The sequence below is a fragment of the Camelus dromedarius genome, chromosome 2, assembly GCF_036321535.1.
Source record: "Camelus dromedarius isolate mCamDro1 chromosome 2, mCamDro1.pat, whole genome shotgun sequence".
NCBI lineage: Eukaryota > Metazoa > Chordata > Mammalia > Artiodactyla > Camelidae > Camelus > Camelus dromedarius.
In genome coordinates this window covers 69,707,018-69,728,043 of record NC_087437.1, presented here as the reverse complement: position 1 = coordinate 69,728,043, position 21,026 = coordinate 69,707,018, and the positions used below count along the sequence as shown (strand labels likewise).

The 21,026-nt window shown below is 40.4% G+C and overlaps 1 protein-coding gene across 3 annotated transcripts in view; it reads right to left on the bottom strand.

The window, feature by feature from the left end:
• The window catches only part of LSAMP (limbic system associated membrane protein), a 566,772-nt gene that overhangs the window by 15,870 nt on the left and 529,876 nt on the right, over nt 1-21,026 (bottom strand). The window contains exons 5-7 of one of the 3 annotated variants that reach the window (XM_010985024.3): nt 15,260-15,380; nt 14,620-14,768; nt 8,114-8,149 (exon numbers count right to left, since the gene is read on the bottom strand). In XM_010985024.3, the coding sequence (XP_010983326.1) occupies nt 8,114-8,149; nt 14,620-14,768; nt 15,260-15,380 (306 nt within the window). Of the gene's footprint in view, nt 1-565; nt 8,150-14,619; nt 14,769-15,259; nt 15,381-21,026 lie in introns of those variants that run through there. The other 2 variants (XM_064494997.1, XM_010985026.3) reach the window with 2 other exon arrangements.

Sequence of the window (21,026 nt, the reverse complement as noted above, 5' to 3'; positions counted from 1 at the left end):
TAAAAATATTGTGCATTGTCAAATAAACTTAATCTAGGCCAGAAACTAGTTGGCACTGCCCATCGAGAATGAAGTTTCTTTCTTGTATTTCTAGTGGTTAGAAATCAGAGGAAAAGAAAACATGAACTTTAAAAGAAATGTTACAAAGCAAAAGCAAGTGGAGAGTACATCTAACGCAGAACAGTAAGGGGAGCTATTCACTTAATGACGATGGGAGGGCTGATCCTTAGGGAAGACCAACCTCCAACGGGTGAGAGCATGCCATCTTGTCCAGCACTGCGACACTAAGCAAGCAGCTTTCAACGATGAACTTACCTGTGTTCTGGAACTCCAGGGAAAAAGGCAGAACAAACCTCCTAAATTACTCTCTAACTTGTGACTCAACAAAGAGAAGTACAAGCGACTGTCCCTCCCTCCCTCCCTCCCTCCCTTCCTTCCTTCCTTCCTTCTCTCTCTTTCTTTCTTTCTTTTTTCTTTCTCTTTCTTCCTGCCTTCCTTCCTTTCTTCCTTCCCTTTTCTTCTCTTTTCTTTCTCCCCCTCCTTTATCTTTCTTTTTCTCTCTCTCTCTCTCTCTTTTTTTCCTTAGCTGTTTCTGCCCTCCAAACATCCACACATATAATCAGAATGGCCAAGCGACTTTCCAACAGAGAACATGGCTGGGAATGCCTGGTGATGTGTGGGCTGGAGGATGGGATGGTACTCAGGATGGCCGCTCAGCCAAGGCACAGCCATCTCTTACTGCTTTTTTTTTAAATCACAGGATGTTACTCAGACAATGTCCTCAATGTCCTCTTAGCAGTTTTTAAAAATCCTACTGCAAATGCAAGGTTTAGAAGGTGAGTGGTGAAGTAAGCATGTCCCATGTGAGTATGGCACAGATAAAGCAGAATGGACTGATAGCTGTGATTTATAATAAAGACACTCTGTTAGTGGTCATGTCTAGGTACACATGTGTTACAGAGACGTGGGAAGTGTTTTCTTTCACGACCAGCATTGTGATAAGTAAAACAGTGCACTAAACTATGATGGTGCTCAGCCCCCCAGGGTCCAATTAGGAGTCATGATCCAATTGCAAGGTCTCTCTCCCCACTAACTTGCAGTGGATATAAGCTGACAGTTCTTAGTGGAGTCCTAGTGAGTGGTCTGCCTACCCCCGTCCCATATCTGTGTACAAGTGAACACCTTATACAGGAATTCCAAGCCCACTGTGACAAGCTGTGCTCTTACTTGGCAGGGGAGTTTCTTCACAGCAGTAGACAAGGGGAGATGTGAGGTGGGACCACTTAAGCTGATTTTTCCTCCCTAAGGAAGTGCTTGTTTAGTACAAATGACTTGTGATGATGAAAGACCATTATGGGGACAGAGTGACTGTACAAGGGAAGTTGTTACTAACGTTAATTTGTATCTTGCCTCTTCAGAAGCAGATGTTTCCTCTAGATAGATGGGATAATGGCTGTGTGGTGCATGCATGGCTAGTGTTTAGAAGTGAATGGTAATACTATCAAAACCTTTTCTTTAGTATATATGTATATATATACTATATATATGTATATACTATATATATGTATAACTGAATCACTTTGCCGTACACCTAAAACTAACATTGTAAGTCAACTATGCTTCAGTAAAAAATTAAAAAAAAATTTTTTCTTTGGTTTTATTCGAAAGATGTCAAGGATAAACTGTAAACATAATGCAAGGTGAATATGGTAGAAAAGTTAGAGAAAGAGAAAATCAAGAAATTCAGATAACAAGAAAAAAATTTCAGGTGAAAAGGAAAGAGAGAGCCTACGGACAGGCTAAAATGAAAGATCATATTTTTGCAGGGCTATAGTAGGAAATTTGTCAGGGGCTGAGACTGCAGTACGATTGAATTCTTGGAAGAAAACGTATTCTTTCTTTTTGACTTTTAAGTAGGGCCACTTCCTTTAAGAACTCTTGGTCAGTGTAAAGTCTCTGAACTTGGAGCAAAGGTCCCAGAGAAAGCACCTCCTTCCTGGCTACACCCCGTAATGTGCCCTACAGCAGATCTGTACCCTCCTGCTAAACGCCACCCTGATGCAAATACCAAGGCGAGCCCTGCTGGGGGTGTGCTGTGAAGGCCAGGGGGACCCGCATCAGCATTTTCTGTCCGTTCAGGATCCTGGTCTTCTCACCCTTTGGGGCACCTGCCAACATCTTCTGCCGCAAATCTCACTGAGCTCTTCTTAGGGAGCTTTATTCCTTTTAATTAAAAAGACAAGACTGTCAATTACTTAAACTTAATCCCCAAATGTAATTGTTACTTTGAAAGATATTTTTTCCCCAGAAAGCTCATAGAACAGAAATATTTCCATCAAATTAAAATTTAGTGGGAGCTTGGATTTAAAAAAAAAAATTCATCTTCAGATCTCTGCTGGCTCCAGAAATCTAAATAGCACAGCAAGGCATACGTACGGGGGATCACCAGGAAAGGCTGACTGGTGCAGGCAGACCCAGACTAGGAAAATAGGAAAAGGCATTAAAAACAGTCCCAGGACTAAAGATTCCCTTACCTTTAAATTGATGCTGTAGGGTTTTTAGCCGTTTAGCTTGAAGCTAAATGTAAATTCTGAGAGAGGTAACACTTCCAAGCCTCTGTTGGACATTTGAATAATCGTGTGAATAAATTTCAGATTTATTCTTGATAGAACATTTTAACAGGGAGGGCAAAAGAACTGTTTAGGAAACAGAGCAGAAGGAAGAATGAAAAGGTGAGAAAAGTAACACACAGAAGTAGAGTCAGTGGACAGAAGTGCTTGGTACAACTGGGTCTAATTCAGTGGTTTGGACCACCTATTACGGTGGAGTCTAAATCATTGGACTAGCAGGTGAAGTACTGGTTCTGGGTGAGGTATTGACTGACTACCTGACTTGGGATAAATCGGGAGGAAGTCTGATTCTTATTGCCATTAAAGGAGTTGGGAGATGGTTATCAGGTATTAATGTCAGCTCTCAATTATCTTCATGTGGATTAATCAGGGCCCATGATTTTGGTGTAACTTTGTGCTGACAGGACTGCCTAGCTTCTATCAACAAAAACAAGTCCCTGGTTTCTGCTGGCTAGTGGGGAAGGAGCAATGTACTTAAACACTGAAGCCTTCCCTAGGACATGCTTTACATCTTTGAGCAGGAAAAAGGGGAGGTTCTTGAGGTTGATACTTATGGGTTAGTGTGACAGGTGGTAATGTGCATATGGGCATCCACTGCAAGCGTGTGAGTGTGTGAGTGTGCGCCCCACAGTAGGGAATGGGGCTGCCTGCAGTGCCCCTTAAGTGTAATACTATGATGGTGCTAAAAAACAAGGGAAAGTCTTCTGCATTTGGCCTTGGCATACTTCTGTATTTACACTTGTTAGCAGTCTGGGCATTTCAGACATCCCTAGAATCCCAAATATGTCAAACTATGATGAAGCCACACCAAACTTTTAGCTAACTAATATCCAGGCAACGTGATACAAGTACACCTTTAAATATAAGCACCTTGGAAAATTAAGACATCTGTGTATCTGAATATGATTGTTTTGAACTCAGCAGGTTTTCTTTCTAGGAACTTGAAGCTCTCTTTTATATATTATTTAAAACACCACTTTGAGCTTGCAGGCATGAAAAATGTAATTTCTTTCCCATTTCACAGTTGGAAAAACTGAATTAAAGAGAAGAATGTTAGTAATTATCCATGATTAATAGAGGTGTGTATGTAAATCAGCCTGAATAAGTGTGTGAAATTAGATGTGCTGATGCCAGATAGCTCGGCTTGTGTTTCTGAAAGATGAGTGCTTTCATATAAATCTCTGTATGAGCTGGGCATACATGTCCACGTGTTGAGCACACGTGGAAGTGGACTTTGTAAAAGTGTATGGACATTAAGGTAACTGAATATTATATATTATAAACATAGGTACATAAAATACATAAAATAAATTAGATAAGTATTTAAAATTCATTAGACAAATATATCTAATATGTATCTAATGAGCATCAATGCATACATAATGGTTATTTATAATGTACCATAGAGTTATGTCTGTGCCTGGGTGCACACAAGGAATAGACTGGAATCTGAGTGTACTGTGATGGTGGAGAGTGTGGGAGAAGGTGCATGTTAGTTTCTTAGGGTTCTGGAGATTAATTGGATTTATACGTGCGATACTTGGTTCATGAGATGCCCACTCTTTATGTTAGCTGCTATTATTATTACCATTATTATTATTACTATTAATAATATTACAATCATTAGTAGGTAAGATGAAACTGCTGTCATGATAAGGAGCTGAAAACAAGCATTTTCTCATTGATACCTGGGATAATAGCCTACAGAAATAGATGAGGCTGAAAGGGTTGTCTGGTCATCTTCACAGCATGGGGTATTTTTAGGATTTTTCTCCCAGTTTTCCTCCCATCCCAGTGGAATCTGATTGGAGAACCCATTTCTGGGAGTGCCAGGTGAGGGCGGGTGCATCGCTTCCTCTGTCTGGCTGTTCTGATGCTGGCCCACCCACAGCAGCACCAATCTCCCTGCAGGGGGAAGCAAGCCAGGTGGACTGCAGATTTCTGCAAGCCTGGTTAGTTTGTGGGTTGGGTTTTAATTTTTTTCAAACTTTAATTTGGGGGGGGGGGTTGATTTGTTTTCATAGAGAGCTTTAGACAGCTGTATTAATCATGCAAACCCAGCCATGTGCAATGTGTTTTATCAATGGAGAAACAGGAACGGAATGGCAAGCAGCTGTGAACAAACCTAGTGCAGTGCCTGAACTTGGAAGATAATCTCAACATTTCCCAAACCCATTCGCCACACGGGGTTAGTGAATGGAAAGGCTGTTCACTGGGGATAAATAATCAGATGCGAGGCAAACAAGGGAGACAGATTCCAGGGCTGTTAATTTTTTTTTTTTAAAGTGGCAGTAATCAGAGGATGGGCTGATTGTGGCCAGAAAGCCCCGAGCTCAAGGGAATTCTTCACTTGCAGGTGATAAACACACAACAATGGTGGTTTGTCCTTGTCCTTTTCTCTTCTTTCCCTTCATTTGAACTTCCTGAGGTGGGTGTTGTCACCTCATTCTGCACCTGCGGTCCTAAATGTGAGAGCATCTCTAGTGCACAAGTAAACTTATGGGGAGGAGACAGGCGCAGTGTTACCACTTCTTAGGATTCCAAGGCCTCAGGAAATGATTTGAGCTTAACAAAGTGAGAAAATTTCCCTCAGACATTTAGAGCTGGCTCTTCCGTCATTTTGACAATTCAGTGGATTTTCTGCAGTGATACAGTCAGGGGTAGTTATGCAAATATATGCAATTCAGGACTCATATCAGAATAAATAAACCTAAATTAAAATTAATGGGGAAAAAAACACCTATCAGAAACATAAAAAATGGAACACTATTTGTTTTATTTACTTATATATATGTATATCTTTTAAATTAGGCAGCAGGGAAGCATGGTGGTTTATTTTGTTTGGTTGGTTTGGTTTTGTTTTTGGCATAAAAGGAAAGGACATTTGAAAATTTCTGATTGGCCACAGACAATGTAAATTATCCTTTGGTGTAATTCCAGTATTATTATTATCACTGCAGAAAATCAAGCAATATGATGAAGGAAACCCAAGGGAAAAACATTTGATTTATTGAGCCTTGTTTTTGTTTAATCACAGCTTGAAGGGGTTTAGACGGCATTCCTGCTGCGATTCTGCTGTTTATCCCCAGTCAGCTTGATGAGCCGTAGAGTGGGGGTAGGAGGGGTGACCCGCCAATGAGAGATATTAACAGTGAAGCAGCTGAGATTAAACTTGCGTTTCTGTTAATGGAAAGTAGAAAAGTTCTCTCTTTCTCTCTTTTTTTATGATGGGAGGACAGAAGAGGAGCCTTGGGATTTTCAAAACACCTTAAGGAAATTAATTGGCTCAAAAATCCTTCAAGCCATTTGCATCAACCAACTGCCTATAGACACCTTAACACTTCAGGGTAGAATGGTAGGATTCTACATAGATGTTGACAATATATACTATTTAATTAAGTGAAAGTGTTTCATGCTTTAGTTATGACCACAGTGAAGCAGGCATTTTAGATGTTTTGGTACTCCAGGGGCACTATGAAAAAGGTTAAGGATTCCATATGTTGAAAGTTTTTTTTTTCCATAAGAAACTGCATTTCACATGGGTTGCCAACTTGATTGGAAAGAAGAGGAGAAAAGAGTTTTGATTCTAGAAAGTTAAAGTCCTCGTGAGAAACAGGGAAGTTGAGAGGGCACTGTCTTTCTATAATAACCTCTCACACCAGCTACCCCCAAGTCTCCATGAACAGCTTTTCAATTTCTACTAGCAGAAGCCCTCAGTATTAGTAGTAAGAGAAACTATATTCTCTAAAACTATTGGCTCTAAGGAAGCTATCTACAGTCTATCTACAACACAAAACCAAACGAGGGTCATTCTCCAATCAACAATTCTGTTTGTGGAAAAATATCAAGTTCAACAAAACCCCACATGCTCTGTCCTGATCCAGACTGTTTTTCAATATCAAACAGCTGTCCTTTGTGAACAGTGTGTCTGGCTTCATTTTGTTCAGTGTCTTACATTTCATAAAGACTGATCAGATAAAATATTTGAGTTGTGGCTGCAGAACTGCTCTCACAAAGGACACCCTGAGTCACAGTGACACTCTACAAAGCTCATCTTGGATGGAGCACGACCTCTTTCAAAATGCTATCCACTGGGTACAAATGTGTATGTGTGTGTGTTTGTCACATCAAGATCTCTGCAAGATGTCAACATGATAAAATGGTGTCAATCTCTGCAGCAACACCAGAAGATAAATGTCTTAAAATAATTGTGGCATGTCAGGAATTCAAAATAGGATACTTTCCATGAACACTAAGTTTCATGTCAAGTCTGAAAAACAGGCACATTTTAACAGTCTTATTTTTAGTGGCGGGGATAAGTAACAGATTTCATCAATGTTTCAGGGAAGAATTTTATTCAACAGAGTTCTTCTAAAAATAGTTTGGGCCCTACTTAAAATTTGAGAATAACTTTTATTAAGCTGTCGAGTTCATCCTTGAAACCTTGCACTTCTTATTTCTAATATAATTAAAATAAGTTTGCATATACGTGAATGTATACATATGCAAAACATTATATTATTGACACTCTGCATATCTACACCCCATTCTGGCCTAATTTTTAGTTTGGACAAGTGTTAATGAAACACGATCTGTCTCCAAACTTATAAAACAGCAGCTTTCTACCTTTAATTCTGAGCGCATTTCCCTTATAGTGTATACAATAATCTTGTATAATTGGATTTATTTTTTTCCACACTAGGCCCCACATGGCCTACTTCCATTTTTTCTCAGGTCTTTGAGTGTCACTTGCAAATCACTTTTCTTGAACTTAATTTCATTGGTAGGGTTGGTTTTATTTCAGATTTTTTTTGTATTGTTTTAATTTTATTTGCCAATTTGCCTTTAAATAGCCTTAAGCCAGAAAGTTGGGGCTGCAACTTGCATCTTAATGTGATGTAGGAGGCAAAATTTAATTTGAGTGTGTAGAAAGTTCTATGATAGGGAATACAGAATGACTACTTTGTTTTTTCATTTGTGTTTTCTAAAATAGTTATGTTGAAAAGGAAAAGCCCCCAAATAGACCAGGATTTTAAGAAAAAGTAATGTCCGCTGTGGTTTAGTTCAACCTTTGGTAGTAGATAAATTCATTTTTACAAGCAATACCAGTGACCTCAGATTTGGATTGTATAAGCCTACAAATGCATGGGTGGTCAGTTAGAGGAGTCATATTTTTATGAGCTACAGACTTTAACTGGCTGTGTTTCAAATATGTGAATTCATGGTTACCTGCAATAAATACTAACTGAACAAAAATTGCTTTCTGAGTTTAGCATTGTCTCCCCAATTACTGGGACCTGTTACCTGCCTCTCAACTAGGGTGAGGGCAATTGATTGACCTTTGGAGGAAGGTTTAAAGAAAAAAAAAATGATTCCTATTGTCCGTGAATTTTGTAAACGTGTTTCCCTTTGTGGGTTTTGCCCATTATAGGTGATGGAGAATGACCCAGCAACAGAGCTACAACGATAAAAATCATACTGACCTTGAATGGGGTGGGGGATTGTGGGTAAAACACGCTCTAAAGGGGAAAAAATAGTAAGCGTCACAGAGAATTTATAAAATAGATATAGATATAGATACACCTTATTCATGTTTAGCTACTCAGGCAATTATAAAACAGACGGATTCTCATGCCTATAGGATCACATCTCCCATAAAGCGTTTCTCTGTCCTTCCTGCCAGCAGTAAATTATCAGAGAGCTATTGGGAAAATTTTAAATCCAGAGCCTTTAAAAAAAATTAGCTAGAGTAGGGGTGACCCTACAAACAGGACCCTACCTTCTTCTGGAAAACCCACCAAAAGTATATATTTCTTGGAGGGGTGTGGGGTTGAGAGTGTTTAAATTAGTAGTGATCAACTTCAGTTCATGCGTCTCGGCCCTGGTTATGGGCTCCTTCACTGATGACAGATGGACCTATGGCAGCTAAGGACTCTGTTCCTCTCTCTAAGCCCTGCAGCTCATATCAGCTTTAGCCAAGCATACTTCTCTACATTCCTCCCAGTAGCTTGGTTGAAGACCAATGGCAAATGAAAATCAACAAAAATCAAAACCACACCATAAAATGAAAAGGACAGGTGCATATTCCATTCTGATCTGCCTGCCGTCTCGTATCATAAGCTCAGAAGAGTAGATTTTGCCTGGAATTTGGGCACTCCGTGTACCTGGACAGGACGTTTCCTTGCAGAATGAGCTTTCTAGATGAAAGTTATGGCTTAAATGCCAAAGTTTCTTAAGTGCATTAAGATGGAGCTAGTCAATAGCACATTGAAAAATTGTATCTTAGTTACACAAGTGTCAAGGGAAAAAAAATGTTTTAAACCTCCACTGGTTATTTGGTATTAAGTTTCCACTTTGAAAATAGATAGTTAAAACTGCTCTCAGTATTTATATAGCAGTTGGAGACCACTGTCCTGTATTATACTCTATCCTATTTTATTTTTATTATTACTATTATTATTCAGACTGTTTAAGTGATTCAGCTTAGTATTTTCTCATCACACTGTTTGCAGCTGGGTAAATGCACTCTGTCCTCATTTAGACAAGACCATTTATATTGCTAAGCCATCTCACCCACCCTCCTCTCATTGCCTCTTCAACGGCTTCCCAGCTTATTATTACCGTCTTAGCCCCACCCTGTCATCATCATCTTAGCCCCATCACACCCCATTAGTTCCTCTCGTTCTCTTAATTCCATCCGATTGACTTATTCCTCCGATGCTTCCCCATCCCAGCTTTTTATCTTTATTCTTCCACCATCATTTCGCTGTATTTTATGTCAGGGTTTGTGGGCTCTGGTAAGAGTATAAAGTGAAGTAAATACCACTTAAAATAAAAAAAGATATTTCCAACTTTTGATATTCAAAGTAGGGGAGACCAGCAACCTTGGTGCTGTGTGCCCTGTCCTTTGGCTGCTAATATTCGAGGAGGTCAATATAGCTTAGCAACCGACTGGGAGGTTTTAGGAACAGAACGCTGAGGTTGACCCCTATACTATCTGCTGTGGCTCTTAGTAAGTCTTAATTCTGCGCTTTAGTTTCTTATCTGCTAAATAGGGTGGGGGTGTTACCGGCTGATTCTGCTGGGATACGGTGAAAAACATTAAAAAAAAATGTTAAATTGGCATTAACGCATCACAAGAAACCTCTCTGAATTAAAAGCACCTAAATGACACAAGCTGGAGTTGAGGTTAGAGTGTGTCTATAGAGGTAATTTGTTAACTTACATTTGGTTTTCCTTTATTTTCCAATGGGTATTGCAGGTGTTCAATGTTCTTTCTGGAAGTAGGCATATTTATCGCCTGCTTTTAAAACAAAAATGAGTCTTGCTGCCCATCTATTTCCTACTGTATCCGCAGAGAACCCTTATAAGGATTTGGAAGCCAGTCTTTCAAACTACACGTACATAGGGTTCACATAAGTGCTCAAACTGCTTTATTATGTGGCATCCAGAAGTAGCTGGTTAAGAGGCTTTGCCAAGTCTTAACTAGCATCATCAAGAGTTGTATGTTTAAGTTCTGGGTCCTAAAGATAATGACTTAAATTGGCTTCTGAAGAAGCGGGGAGGCCCTCATTTTAAGGGCTCTCTCCAGGGCTGGGTTGCTTAGGTAGTACTTGAGATTGAATCAACTGTAGGTTTATAAGTTCATGATTTTTTAAACTTAAAAAAAAAATTTAAAAACCTCCTACACACTGATGTGGTGTGGCACAGAGCAGATTTCTTTGTATTTTTATTCACTGTACTCGGTAGCCTCAAAACACCTGACCAAGCCTCACGTTTCTCTAAAGTAGAAGGTAACTGATCCATACGACTGTCCTTCTTTAACATGTTGACTATTCCCCTCTTAGGGTCAAAAGCTGAGCACCAGGCTGGAACATGTGCTCAAAATCTCAGTGTGCTACAGATAAGCCAACGGTCCGACTAATGGAGTGGACCCAGGCTGATGAGGGGGATGGAAATGGAAGTGGGAGGTGGCAGGAGTGGAGCTCGGGGGTGGGAAGGGAGATAACAATGTCTAGTCAGCGAAAAGACCTCACTGTGGGAGAAAAGGAGAAAGAAGTTTGCCTCTAAACTACAAAATTTACCTCTAACATTTTCCCCACATGTACAAGTCTAGACAATGTGTTAGTCTAGAGCCTGGAGCCTGAAAGGAGATTACCTGAATTAAAATCCCAGCAGCATTACTTAGTTGCACTAGTTACTTAACCTCTTTGTATAACAGAGGAATATGAATACTTAGTGAGGTTGTCCTGATGATTAAACGGGGTCATGTATGTTGTGTCCAGCACATGCGCAGAGCACCTTGTACATACTCACTTGACAAGAAGTAATGACATTGAAATCACCTCCCTTCTTCTTCCTCCCTAACTGTTGCTTTAAAAATAACTCAATGTAAGCAACAAAACAAGATAGGTTTCCTTTGTGGGTGCCTTGCAGTCATCAGTGTGGATACAAGGAATTTGTTATGTTATGACAATGGAACTTCTCTTGGCATCACCAAAATCCAAGTCTTCACCCATGGGATGTATATTCCCACATCTGACAGAAACTAAGGAGCTGAATCCTTGCCCATACACATTGTACCATCGGATTAATGCGTTCAAGAAAAATAATGTAATGTACATTTTGCCTGGGATGAAGAAAAAGATTTAAAAGGCATTACTTGGATATATGGACTAAAGGACTATGGATCCATAACAAACAGAATGCTAGACTGCATGGAGAACAAGACAAATGAGGAAGGAATGCTTCCACTGGCTCAGGGAAAATCTCTGTGAATACAATGCATTCTTGCACTCTCATTCAATTATTTTGACCCCTTTGGAGATCAATATTTGCATAGAAAGTGAAGAAGCATATGTATGTATGTGGTGGAGGACAGGATGTATCGGTGACCGCAAACTGACACTGTGTACAAAGTCAGCACATGTCACTGCGGTGGACACTGAAAATGTGCTGATGCACCAATGAAGCTGGATAATCGTGAACTCTTCGGGGGCTCTGGCTCTGGGTTTCTACCTGCTGCTGCCTCTGGCTGGCAGCAGCTCACCAGCTGCCTTGTCTGCTCTAGACTGGCTGGGTCAGCAGAGCACCCCGCTGCCCACATAGCGCTCTCTGTCAAGGGGGCTGGCTGCGGCTGCTCCTCCCAGCATCTCTCCCCTCCTGACCCTGTTCTGTGGAAAAGTACCGCCACCAATAGTGTCTTCCTTCTTCCCATTAAACCGATGTACTTTGAATCAAGGTGATGGGCAATCTATTCACACATGCACTTTCTTTTTTCCTTTATCTTCCCTTTCTCTCCCCTGCCTTCTCTTTCTCTCTCTCTCTCTCTCTCCCTCTCTCAATTTCTTGCCAGTGGAAAATTGGCTACCATAGGGCCTCATTCCCAAGGATCTGCATTCCCAAGCTTTGAAGCTGTAACGACACATCTCCCAAACCCAAATCCTGGCGGCAGGGCAGGCATGGGGCAACTACCATTCCTGTTATGTAAGGAGCAGAGCTTCCCCCTTAAAATGTCCGCACTTGGGCCTTAGGTCTAAGAAATAGGGCAGTAGATTCACTAATTTGGGGCGATTTTAATAGCTTCTCTTCACCTCAAAGCCCAGTGATCCTTTGTGTTCTATTCTTCTCTAAGTACAACACCTCCTAAGCTTCCCATAAGGTGGGAAAGCGATTGCAAGGTGAATGCTGAGGCGTGCGCTGTCTCTGTGCTGCTCAAGGCAGAGCTGGTGCCTGGGTCAGCTGCTCTGCAGGGGTGGCGTGTGCCCACCGGAAGGAGGCGCGCATCATTAATCCTGGCCCCGAGCGCTTCCCAAATAGATAAGGGAGGGTGACTTCTGTAAAATCATCAAGGGCAATGTGATCGTGAAACACTTGCCCAATTTCTTGAGTCTTAGTTTACAAACAGAAATCCTATAAGATTCTTGATATTTCTTAATTTTCCTGGGTAGAGTCCTTTAAGTGGGCTTTTGTGTAGCAGTGGTATTTTAGGGACTGAGACCTTTTACCCCCACGAGCTGACCAGCAGTATCCCTACTATATCTGATCTAGACCAGGCTCTCTCTTCTCCTCACATATTTTCTTTCTCTCTCCTTCCCTTTCTCTTTCTCTCTCTCTTTCGTACTTGTGTGAAACAGGCTACCACAGAGCCTACTCCATCCCCCCTCCACTTCCTCTGTCTCGGCCTATAGGTATCATTTTATTTATTTTTTGAAATATATCACTAGCGCTGTTCTTCTTCTGGGTGGCATAGGAAGAAAAGATACTTTAAATGCAAATTTATAGTTGCTCACTTTCTCTAATCCAATTATATCATTTTCTCTTTTCGAATCCCCAGAAAACCTCTTGTTAAGTGTATGTTGTTCTGTTTAACCAGGTCACCTGAGATTTGTCAAAATCGCAAATTCATAGCTGAGGCTATGTTTTTGCCCCCTATCTATGGAATCCTCAATGTCAGGAGTGAAACAGGTAAGTACATTTCTTAATAAGTATCTTCTCAAGTGTCTTGAGATATTGATGTCTCCAGCTAAAGCAAAGAACACTGATGTTTGGTTTTTGGAGACAAGTAAACAGAGATATGAATTTTAAACTTCACACTGATGCAGCCTTTGTAGTATAGCTGCATCCCGTCCATCACACTTACAGACTGAAGTCAGTGGGAGTCCTAAATGAGAATCTGAAGGCCAAATACACAATAGTTTGTGGCTGATTTTTAATAAGTGGAGTTGGATCTTGAGCAGTTTTAAAATGGCTTTTAATACTACATTTCAAGGAAAAATCTCACCTAAATTGGTTTTTCTCCAAAAATATTTTTTTTATTAAAGACTCATCTAAACTTAAAAGAAGATAGAGCCATTTCTCCTGACCACAGTATTTCTAGATTTTTTCCAACTGAGTGTGTACAGAAAAACAAACAACAAAAACTTCCTAGTGACATTATTGCAAAATAATAATAATAATAATAATAATAATAATAATAATAATAATAATAATAATAATAATAATAATAATAAATTCTTTGGACTTTCTCCTTTAGTCCAAATGAACTTTCTGGCACAGCATGTGCTAGCTTTTTGGCTTGTTTTACTCATTCTGATAAACATTTCACAGTCGAGCGCTGCGTCCTTCCCCCTGATCTCACCCATCATTGCTCTGTTTCTCAGGAGGCATTTGATTCTATGCTCACAGCTAACAGGCCACCAAGGCAGGGCTCAGATGTCTGACTATCACATGATGCTCAAGAGAAAGGCCCTAAGGTGGGCTCTCCCAGTAACACCAGTAACTTAAAACAACTTGTCCCTCCTTCATCTGCCTTGTGGAGCTTCTTTGGTCTTTGGTAGAAGAAGCTTTGCTCCTCTCTCTTAACATTCTGACCCACCTTCAAAAATATATCAGACAAGCAATGTTTCCTGCTGTCACACAGAAACCTTTCTGCAACCATTTTTCCTCCTTTAGATTTTATATAATGTTTTAATCATTCATTCCACTCTTCCTCTTGTGTAGTTAAAAATACACTTTCTTTTTCTAGTCTCTCTCTTATCCCAGCACCTTAGCCATCCTCACTGAATACCTCTTCCCCAGTCCCTCCCATCACTGCCAGTTTTTAACTGTGATCCCTTTTCTAGGATCTTACATCATCTCTGCTCCTTACAGAGGCCATCACCAAAGAGATTCTGTTCTCTGAATATTCTTATAGTTTAACTAACCATGAAAAAAAAAATTAAAGAAACCCAAACATAAAACAAACAAACAAACAAACAAAAAACAAGGCAGTTATCAAAAGCAAACCAGATAAGGGAGGAAAGGTATTCCAGTTGTAAGTCTCACCTTATGCACAGGGACTGAGAACCTGTGTTTTTGCTTCAGTGGCTACACTCTGATTTTTGTGTAAGTTTACTTGTAAGAGCTAAGGGAATGATTTTTGAGTTTTCTAGGGAAGAACTCCATGGATTTGGTTCTTACAAGCTGGGCCCTGCTTTGGCATACTTACTGAAAAGGACGAGGCTGGCATTGGTGACCCCCAGGTTGTTGGCAGCCACGCAGGTATAGTTGCCATAGTGCTCCTCAGTGACGTTGGTCACCGTCAGGGAGGACTGGCCCTCCGTGCTCTTAATCTCGAGGCCATTGGCACTGTTTATCCTAAGGGTTCAAAGACAGAAGAGTCAAAGGAAACATTGATGAAGATGTGGCATAGTCATTTCCTTCTCATCCTTATATTAGAGAAAAAGAAGAGACAGGAAGTACTTAGAGCTTGTTGTTCCTGCTCACTTCCTCATTTTAATCACACAATCCTGTATGATCAGAATCAAAGTACACGGATGGAGAAGACTTGGGAATGGATGGATTTTACTGGCTCTGGTTTCTGCCATAGGTGAGAAAGACCCGCAGGTGGGAACTACCCACTGAACCACCTACCTCACTCTCTGCAAGTAACCTGAGTGATTTGGGGCTTCAGTCTAAGAGCTATGGACCCCAAAACACTTGGTAAAAAGCCTTGGAAAAGGAAGAGTCTAATCCTGTAGGCCTACATAATTACTCCGGGGCTTGGTTTTGTCATCAGGGCTTCTGGTCCCCCTTTTCGAGCACGGAGACCTCGTGGAGCGGGAGCGCACAGCAGGTTGGGCCCATACCTGGTGTCATCCCGGTACCACTCAAAGTCGGGCGCGGGCACCGCCGAGGCCTCACATTTGAGGGAAGCTTTTCGCCCTGTGGTGGCTTCATTGCTCTTGGATTCCGTGATAGTGGGAGGATCTGTGGGAAGGACAGGAATACAGTTTGCAGGGACATCAGAGGGTGCTCCAGAATTTCCATGCAAGAAGGAATTAGAAAGGACAATCTGACTGAAGAGGGAGAGGATAGGAACAGTCTTAAAGCTCCATTTACATGAATTTTGTGATCAGCTGAATACGACTGATTACTAGAAAACTAAAAAAAAAAAAAAAAAAAAAAAAGAGAGATTACTGAAACTGTAGACTTGGTTTACTTAAACGAGACACTTAACAGGGTTTTATGGAAATGAAATCTAGGATTTTTTTTCCCTTCCTCCAATAGACCATCCATTATTCCAGCCATAGGTGGGAATATGTGTACAGTTTTTTTTTCTTTTCATAAATTAGGTGGTAATTCTAAAAGGGATTTTAAATGTATAATTTGAGATTTTTCTTTTTCACCATCATCATGATTACTGTTGTTACCTTTTGAGATGGCAGTAAGAAGTCTCATGAAAATAACAGAGTGCTCAAGTCCTACCAATCCAAGCTCAGCCTGATACTGTTGCAGGAATTTAGGAAAAGAAGCTAGCAAATATTAGATGGTTACTTCACTTTTTCCCCTCCTCTGTGTTCTGTTATTGCTATCACCCAGGTAAATTTTGTGTTTATGTCTGAGAGTGCAGCCTGAAGTCCAACCTGGTGCATAAACACCTTCCTGGGCTATCAGTCTTCTATTCTCTCTGTCATTTGTGCACTTGATTTTTTTTTTTTTTGTTGTTGTTGTTGCTTGGAATTAGGCCTTCAAAACTGTAACGGGCTTGAAATGAGCTCAGAAGCACATCTGATGTGCTAATTTGCCATGATTTTTTTAAACAATCCTATGGAAAGTGGAACAAATGTTTATAGGTTGACAGGACTGAGCTAGGATGGAAGACTTGAGCTCTTGGCTTGATGATGCTGTGTTTGTGCAGGTTATGGACCTTCGAGGAGAGAAAGAATTCTCTGTCCAATGGTCATTTGCCAGAAAATGGCAACTTGGCTGTGTGAACATGGAAAAAATAGACCCAAGCCATCTGTCTATATTTTATAAAGGAAAAAGTTTATTTAGGTAAATTAGTAAAGCAAAATCTAGTATACAAAATTCATTAACTCTGCTCTTCAGCACCTGGTTCAGCTCCCTTATGTTTGAATTTTTGTCTTCATGTTCAAAACTATTTTCTAAGTTTTCTGCCTATAGCAGACTTGGATCCTCTTAGTTAAAAATGATGTACAAAAGCATCAGATGAGTCTGCAATTTTCTCCCCCATTTCATTTTCACAACAGCTTGGACATCTTCAAATTACTGTCAGAGAGGGGAGGAGTTAGAGCACATTTGGATAAGCACCACCAGCCCGTGTGTGAACAGGTGTGCCAGAGTGGGTGGTGGTGGTTGTTTGGATTTAAACTTACCTGCTTATGTTTGTATAGACACAAAAAGACAACGTGATGAGTGGAAAGAACCCTAGATTGGAAATTAGGAGTCCTGGGATTTAATTTCAGTTTGGTTGTGTGGAATTTCCCATCACACATTTTATCTTTCTGAGCCTTGGTTTTATTATCTATAAAATGAAGGAACCACACATTAATGATCTATATAGCATCCCTTCCAGCTGAAAAAAATCACCAATCCTAGCTAAAACTGCCCATTCTTCACAAATGGGCAGTTAGTAGCATTATGACTCAAGTGTATTTTCATACTCATGGCTTCTTTAATCCTTAACCCTTAAACTGCTGACTTCAAAATTCTAACTCATTTGTCTATTCCATAGGTTGGGAGTCAGGATTGGTAGTCAGAAATAGGACAACTCAGGTCTGATTTTGACTCTTCTCTTAACCAGAACTGTGACCTGGACAAGGGTCTGCATCAGTTTGGCTTTTTTTTCTCACCCTTTAAGAGAAGAAGTTAGCTTAAAATGATCCACAAGCTTCCATTTAAAATTCTTTCATTCTATGAATGCTTATGTAGCTCATCAGAGCATATTAGTTCAGTGGCTAATGCAGAAATTGGTGGCAGTGGTGTGGATGGGGGAGATATTTGTGGAGAGACGGGGCATCAAATCAAAGTTAAGACCTTGGATTTAAAGTCTGATAGACCTGAGCTCAAATCCAGTCTCTGCTTCTCATTGTCCTCGCTCATTAGAGAGTTTAGTGCTTTGTCTATAGAGTCACATTGCATCAGTTTCATCATCTATAAAATGCTGGGACCAGAGGCAGAGAGGCCCATTTGGAGACTGCTGAAGGAATCTAGACAGGACTGCACTGGGTTTGTGATAAAGGAGCTGGAAGGGAGTGGACAGATTTGAGACTGAGAGATTCTGAGCCTCAGAATCCACAAGATTAGGTATGAGAAGTAAGGGAAAGGAGGATGAGTGTCAAAGATAACACCCAGGATTATGGCTTGGGCATCTAAGTGATGCCATCCACTGAATAAATATTAGTTTTCCGTCCTCATCTCTTCACTATATTAGGTTCTTAAACTGCCAATGACTCTTCAATCAGTAGCATGTTGGCTGGAGAGATGATCTTGCTTGTGATTCTATAGATTTGTTCAATTTCTCAATTTGTAAAATGAGTTTTAACAAGCATTTGTGAGTTTCTGAAGCCAAGTGGTTAAGAGTGACAAATCTTTAGTGATGACTACTACTTTGCTAAACCAGCCCCAACCTGGGCCAGAGTCCACATCTTCCATCACCTCCACCTCTGGTGCTCAAAGCTGGGGCACCTCAACATAATCCATGAAGAGGGGGGAGGGTAAGCTCAAGTGGTAGAGCACATGCTTAGCATGCACAACGTCCTGGGTTCAATCCCCAGTACCTCCTCTAAAATAAACAAACAAACAGACAGAAAGACAGACAGACAGACCTAATTACCCCCCCACACACACACCAAAAAAAAAGTTAAAATAAAAAAAAATTCCATGAAGGTCTTGTAGGACCAGGGACACAGGTCCCGGCTGTACAGTTTTATGGGAGAGTTCTTCCTTACTCTGGATATTTCCTTCTATGTAATAGAAGACTAGTGAGCCTCCTTGCTCTGGGACCCAGGGAGAAGGAATGATTTTTCTAACTGAAAAATTGGGAATGAACAAACTAGAACAGACTTTCTTTTCCTCACCTTTTCCCCTTCTTCCTTCTGGGACCAAGTCTCTGGTAGGGAACCAGGGTTCTCCAGGGCTGCCATGACTGGAGAGGTCGGTTGGCCACTCTAAGCTCTACCTCTCACTATCTTGATCTCTAACAACGGGTGCAGCTGGGCCTCCCATATGCCTCCTTTACTTAATTTCTCAAGTTGTTTGGAACCTGAATAGCTAAGTAATAAGCTATTTATTAGCTACTCAGAGACGCCAGCATGGGAAGGGTGGCAGTGAACTAGGGTTGAACACTCTTAAGTACATTATTCTTGGGACGGGACGACATTGGTCAATTACAAAGGCCAAACACTTGCTTCTCTCCTTGAAAATCTAGGAATTTCCTCATACCAGGGCAAAGTCAGAGACAATGATAAATGTATGAAGAGCTCGTTGCTTCTAATATTTCTCAAATAACACAATGGTGTAAGTCTGTTCCAGAGCTTATTGGAACGAACATTTCAAAATTTATTTGTAATGAATTCTGTATAGGTGAGGCTAAGAAAAGTTATTACAAAGCATGTTGTGGCAGGCTTACTATAGTTAAAATAATAGACGGCCTTGCTCAAAATATGGTTATAATTAAAACGTGGCTTAATAACAGTGCTGCACAGAGGTCCATTGTTATTCTTTACATGACTTTGGAATAGCTTACAATTGTCAAAGGACTCTTCCAGTTTTTATTACTTTCAAATGCTGGGTTCTGAAAATGTTTATAAGGGCTTTCCTCTTATATCACCAATAACAAGACTCTTTCAAGTAGAATGAATAGGATAACAATGACAGTGACCTAGCAAACAGAGTATCATTCACTTCATCTTCCTAATGTTTGGAATAATAGTAAAAAGGAACAAAATCCTGAATAAAAGATTCAATTTATAGGTATTTACCATTTGTCAGCACTTTACGAGGCTTTATTTATTCTCTTTATCCAAACAGTAGCCCTAGGATGTAAGGATTATTAACCTCGTATTAGGAATGAAAACATAGACCTGCAGAAGGTTAGTAACTTGTCCAAATGCACTCAGCCAGCATGTGATGGAGTCTATATTTGAACCCATGTTCTGAAGCTCATGCTTTCTGCACTTTCATTTGAATGAGTTCCTTTATAGAGAAATTAATTCCTAATAAGGAAAAATACCATTTAGAGGAGCATGCTGGTAGCTTAAAAGGTAAATTTTTTTTCCTGCTATTTCTGCTATTACAGGGTACCAAAAATGGTACAAAATACAGTGGCATAGTGGATACAGATCCACATTAGAAATCAGGAGATCTGGGCTCAGCTTCTACCTGTGCCACTCAGGTTGTCAGCTCCTGAAGGCGATGTGTTGACCTCCCGCAGCCCATCACCTTTGAATGCTTATGAAAACACCTGCCTACCTGCCTCACAGATTTGATGTAAATATCACATGAAATCTTGTATATGAGAGCACGTTTAACACCTGAAGTGCTTACATTTATTATTTTTATTACTATTACTCACATGGTATCTTGGAAGGAAAGAGGGCCTTGGAGTTAGACCTGAGTTGAGTCCCAGCTCTACCACTCACAGGTTCTTTGATTTTGTGGCAGAAAATGCTTACATTCTCTGAGCTTTGGTTTCACCCTGTGCATGGAGTCAATTTGATTATCTTCCAGGTTAGTGTGTGATGGTGGACCAATGGGGTGAGGACACAGAACTCAGGCAATAAGAAAGGCATTGTTTCTAGAGAATTTAAAAACAATAATAAAACTAACTAAAAGTTGTATTTTACAAAAAAAAAAAAATCACCATGTACCAGCAATACTAAACCAAACATGCTAAACAGTGTCAATGATAAAGTAAATATTCCTCGTACTAGGGCAGGCCAGGCTCCAAACACCTCCCTCGCTGGCTGGCCAGTGTTGGTGTGATGATTACAGTGACTCATACAAAATCTCTAACAGAGTCTTGGTACTCTGAAGGTTCTCAGAAAATGATGGTTTTGTTCAAGTTACAAAGTTATAGTAGAAAATAGCAGTTCCCTGGATTCTTACTGAATATTTCCTCTGATGATCCCATAACAGATTCATAAACATTAGGATGCATCTTTATTGACATCATCCCAAATATAACAGTAAACTAAAGACTGCCATGGAGAATGAAGAGGTGCAGCCACGAACAGCTAGTGAAGGTAGCCCATCTGGTTCCATATTGAGCAGTTATTTTCCTAAAGTTTTATCATTAGGTGATTTTTGAACCAAAGCGTAGAAGAGTCCAGTAAAAATATAGATGTATTACCTGGAAACGACAGATGTCTCCAGTCCTAACTGTGGTTTCTATGGCAGGTAACCTCTGCTTCCTCTAAATGAATGTCTATCACATGTAAGGGTGAGCTTTAGAAATGCCAGTGTCCCATGTCCCCCAGCATCTATGTTGGGTTGGTTAGCTCTGGACACTGGAGCAGAGGCAGGGCAGAATTCAAAGGGACACAAGAAGAGGAAAAAAGAGTCATAAAGAGTGATGATGTGAACCTGGTTGGAGAGATAGCTGTGGGAAAG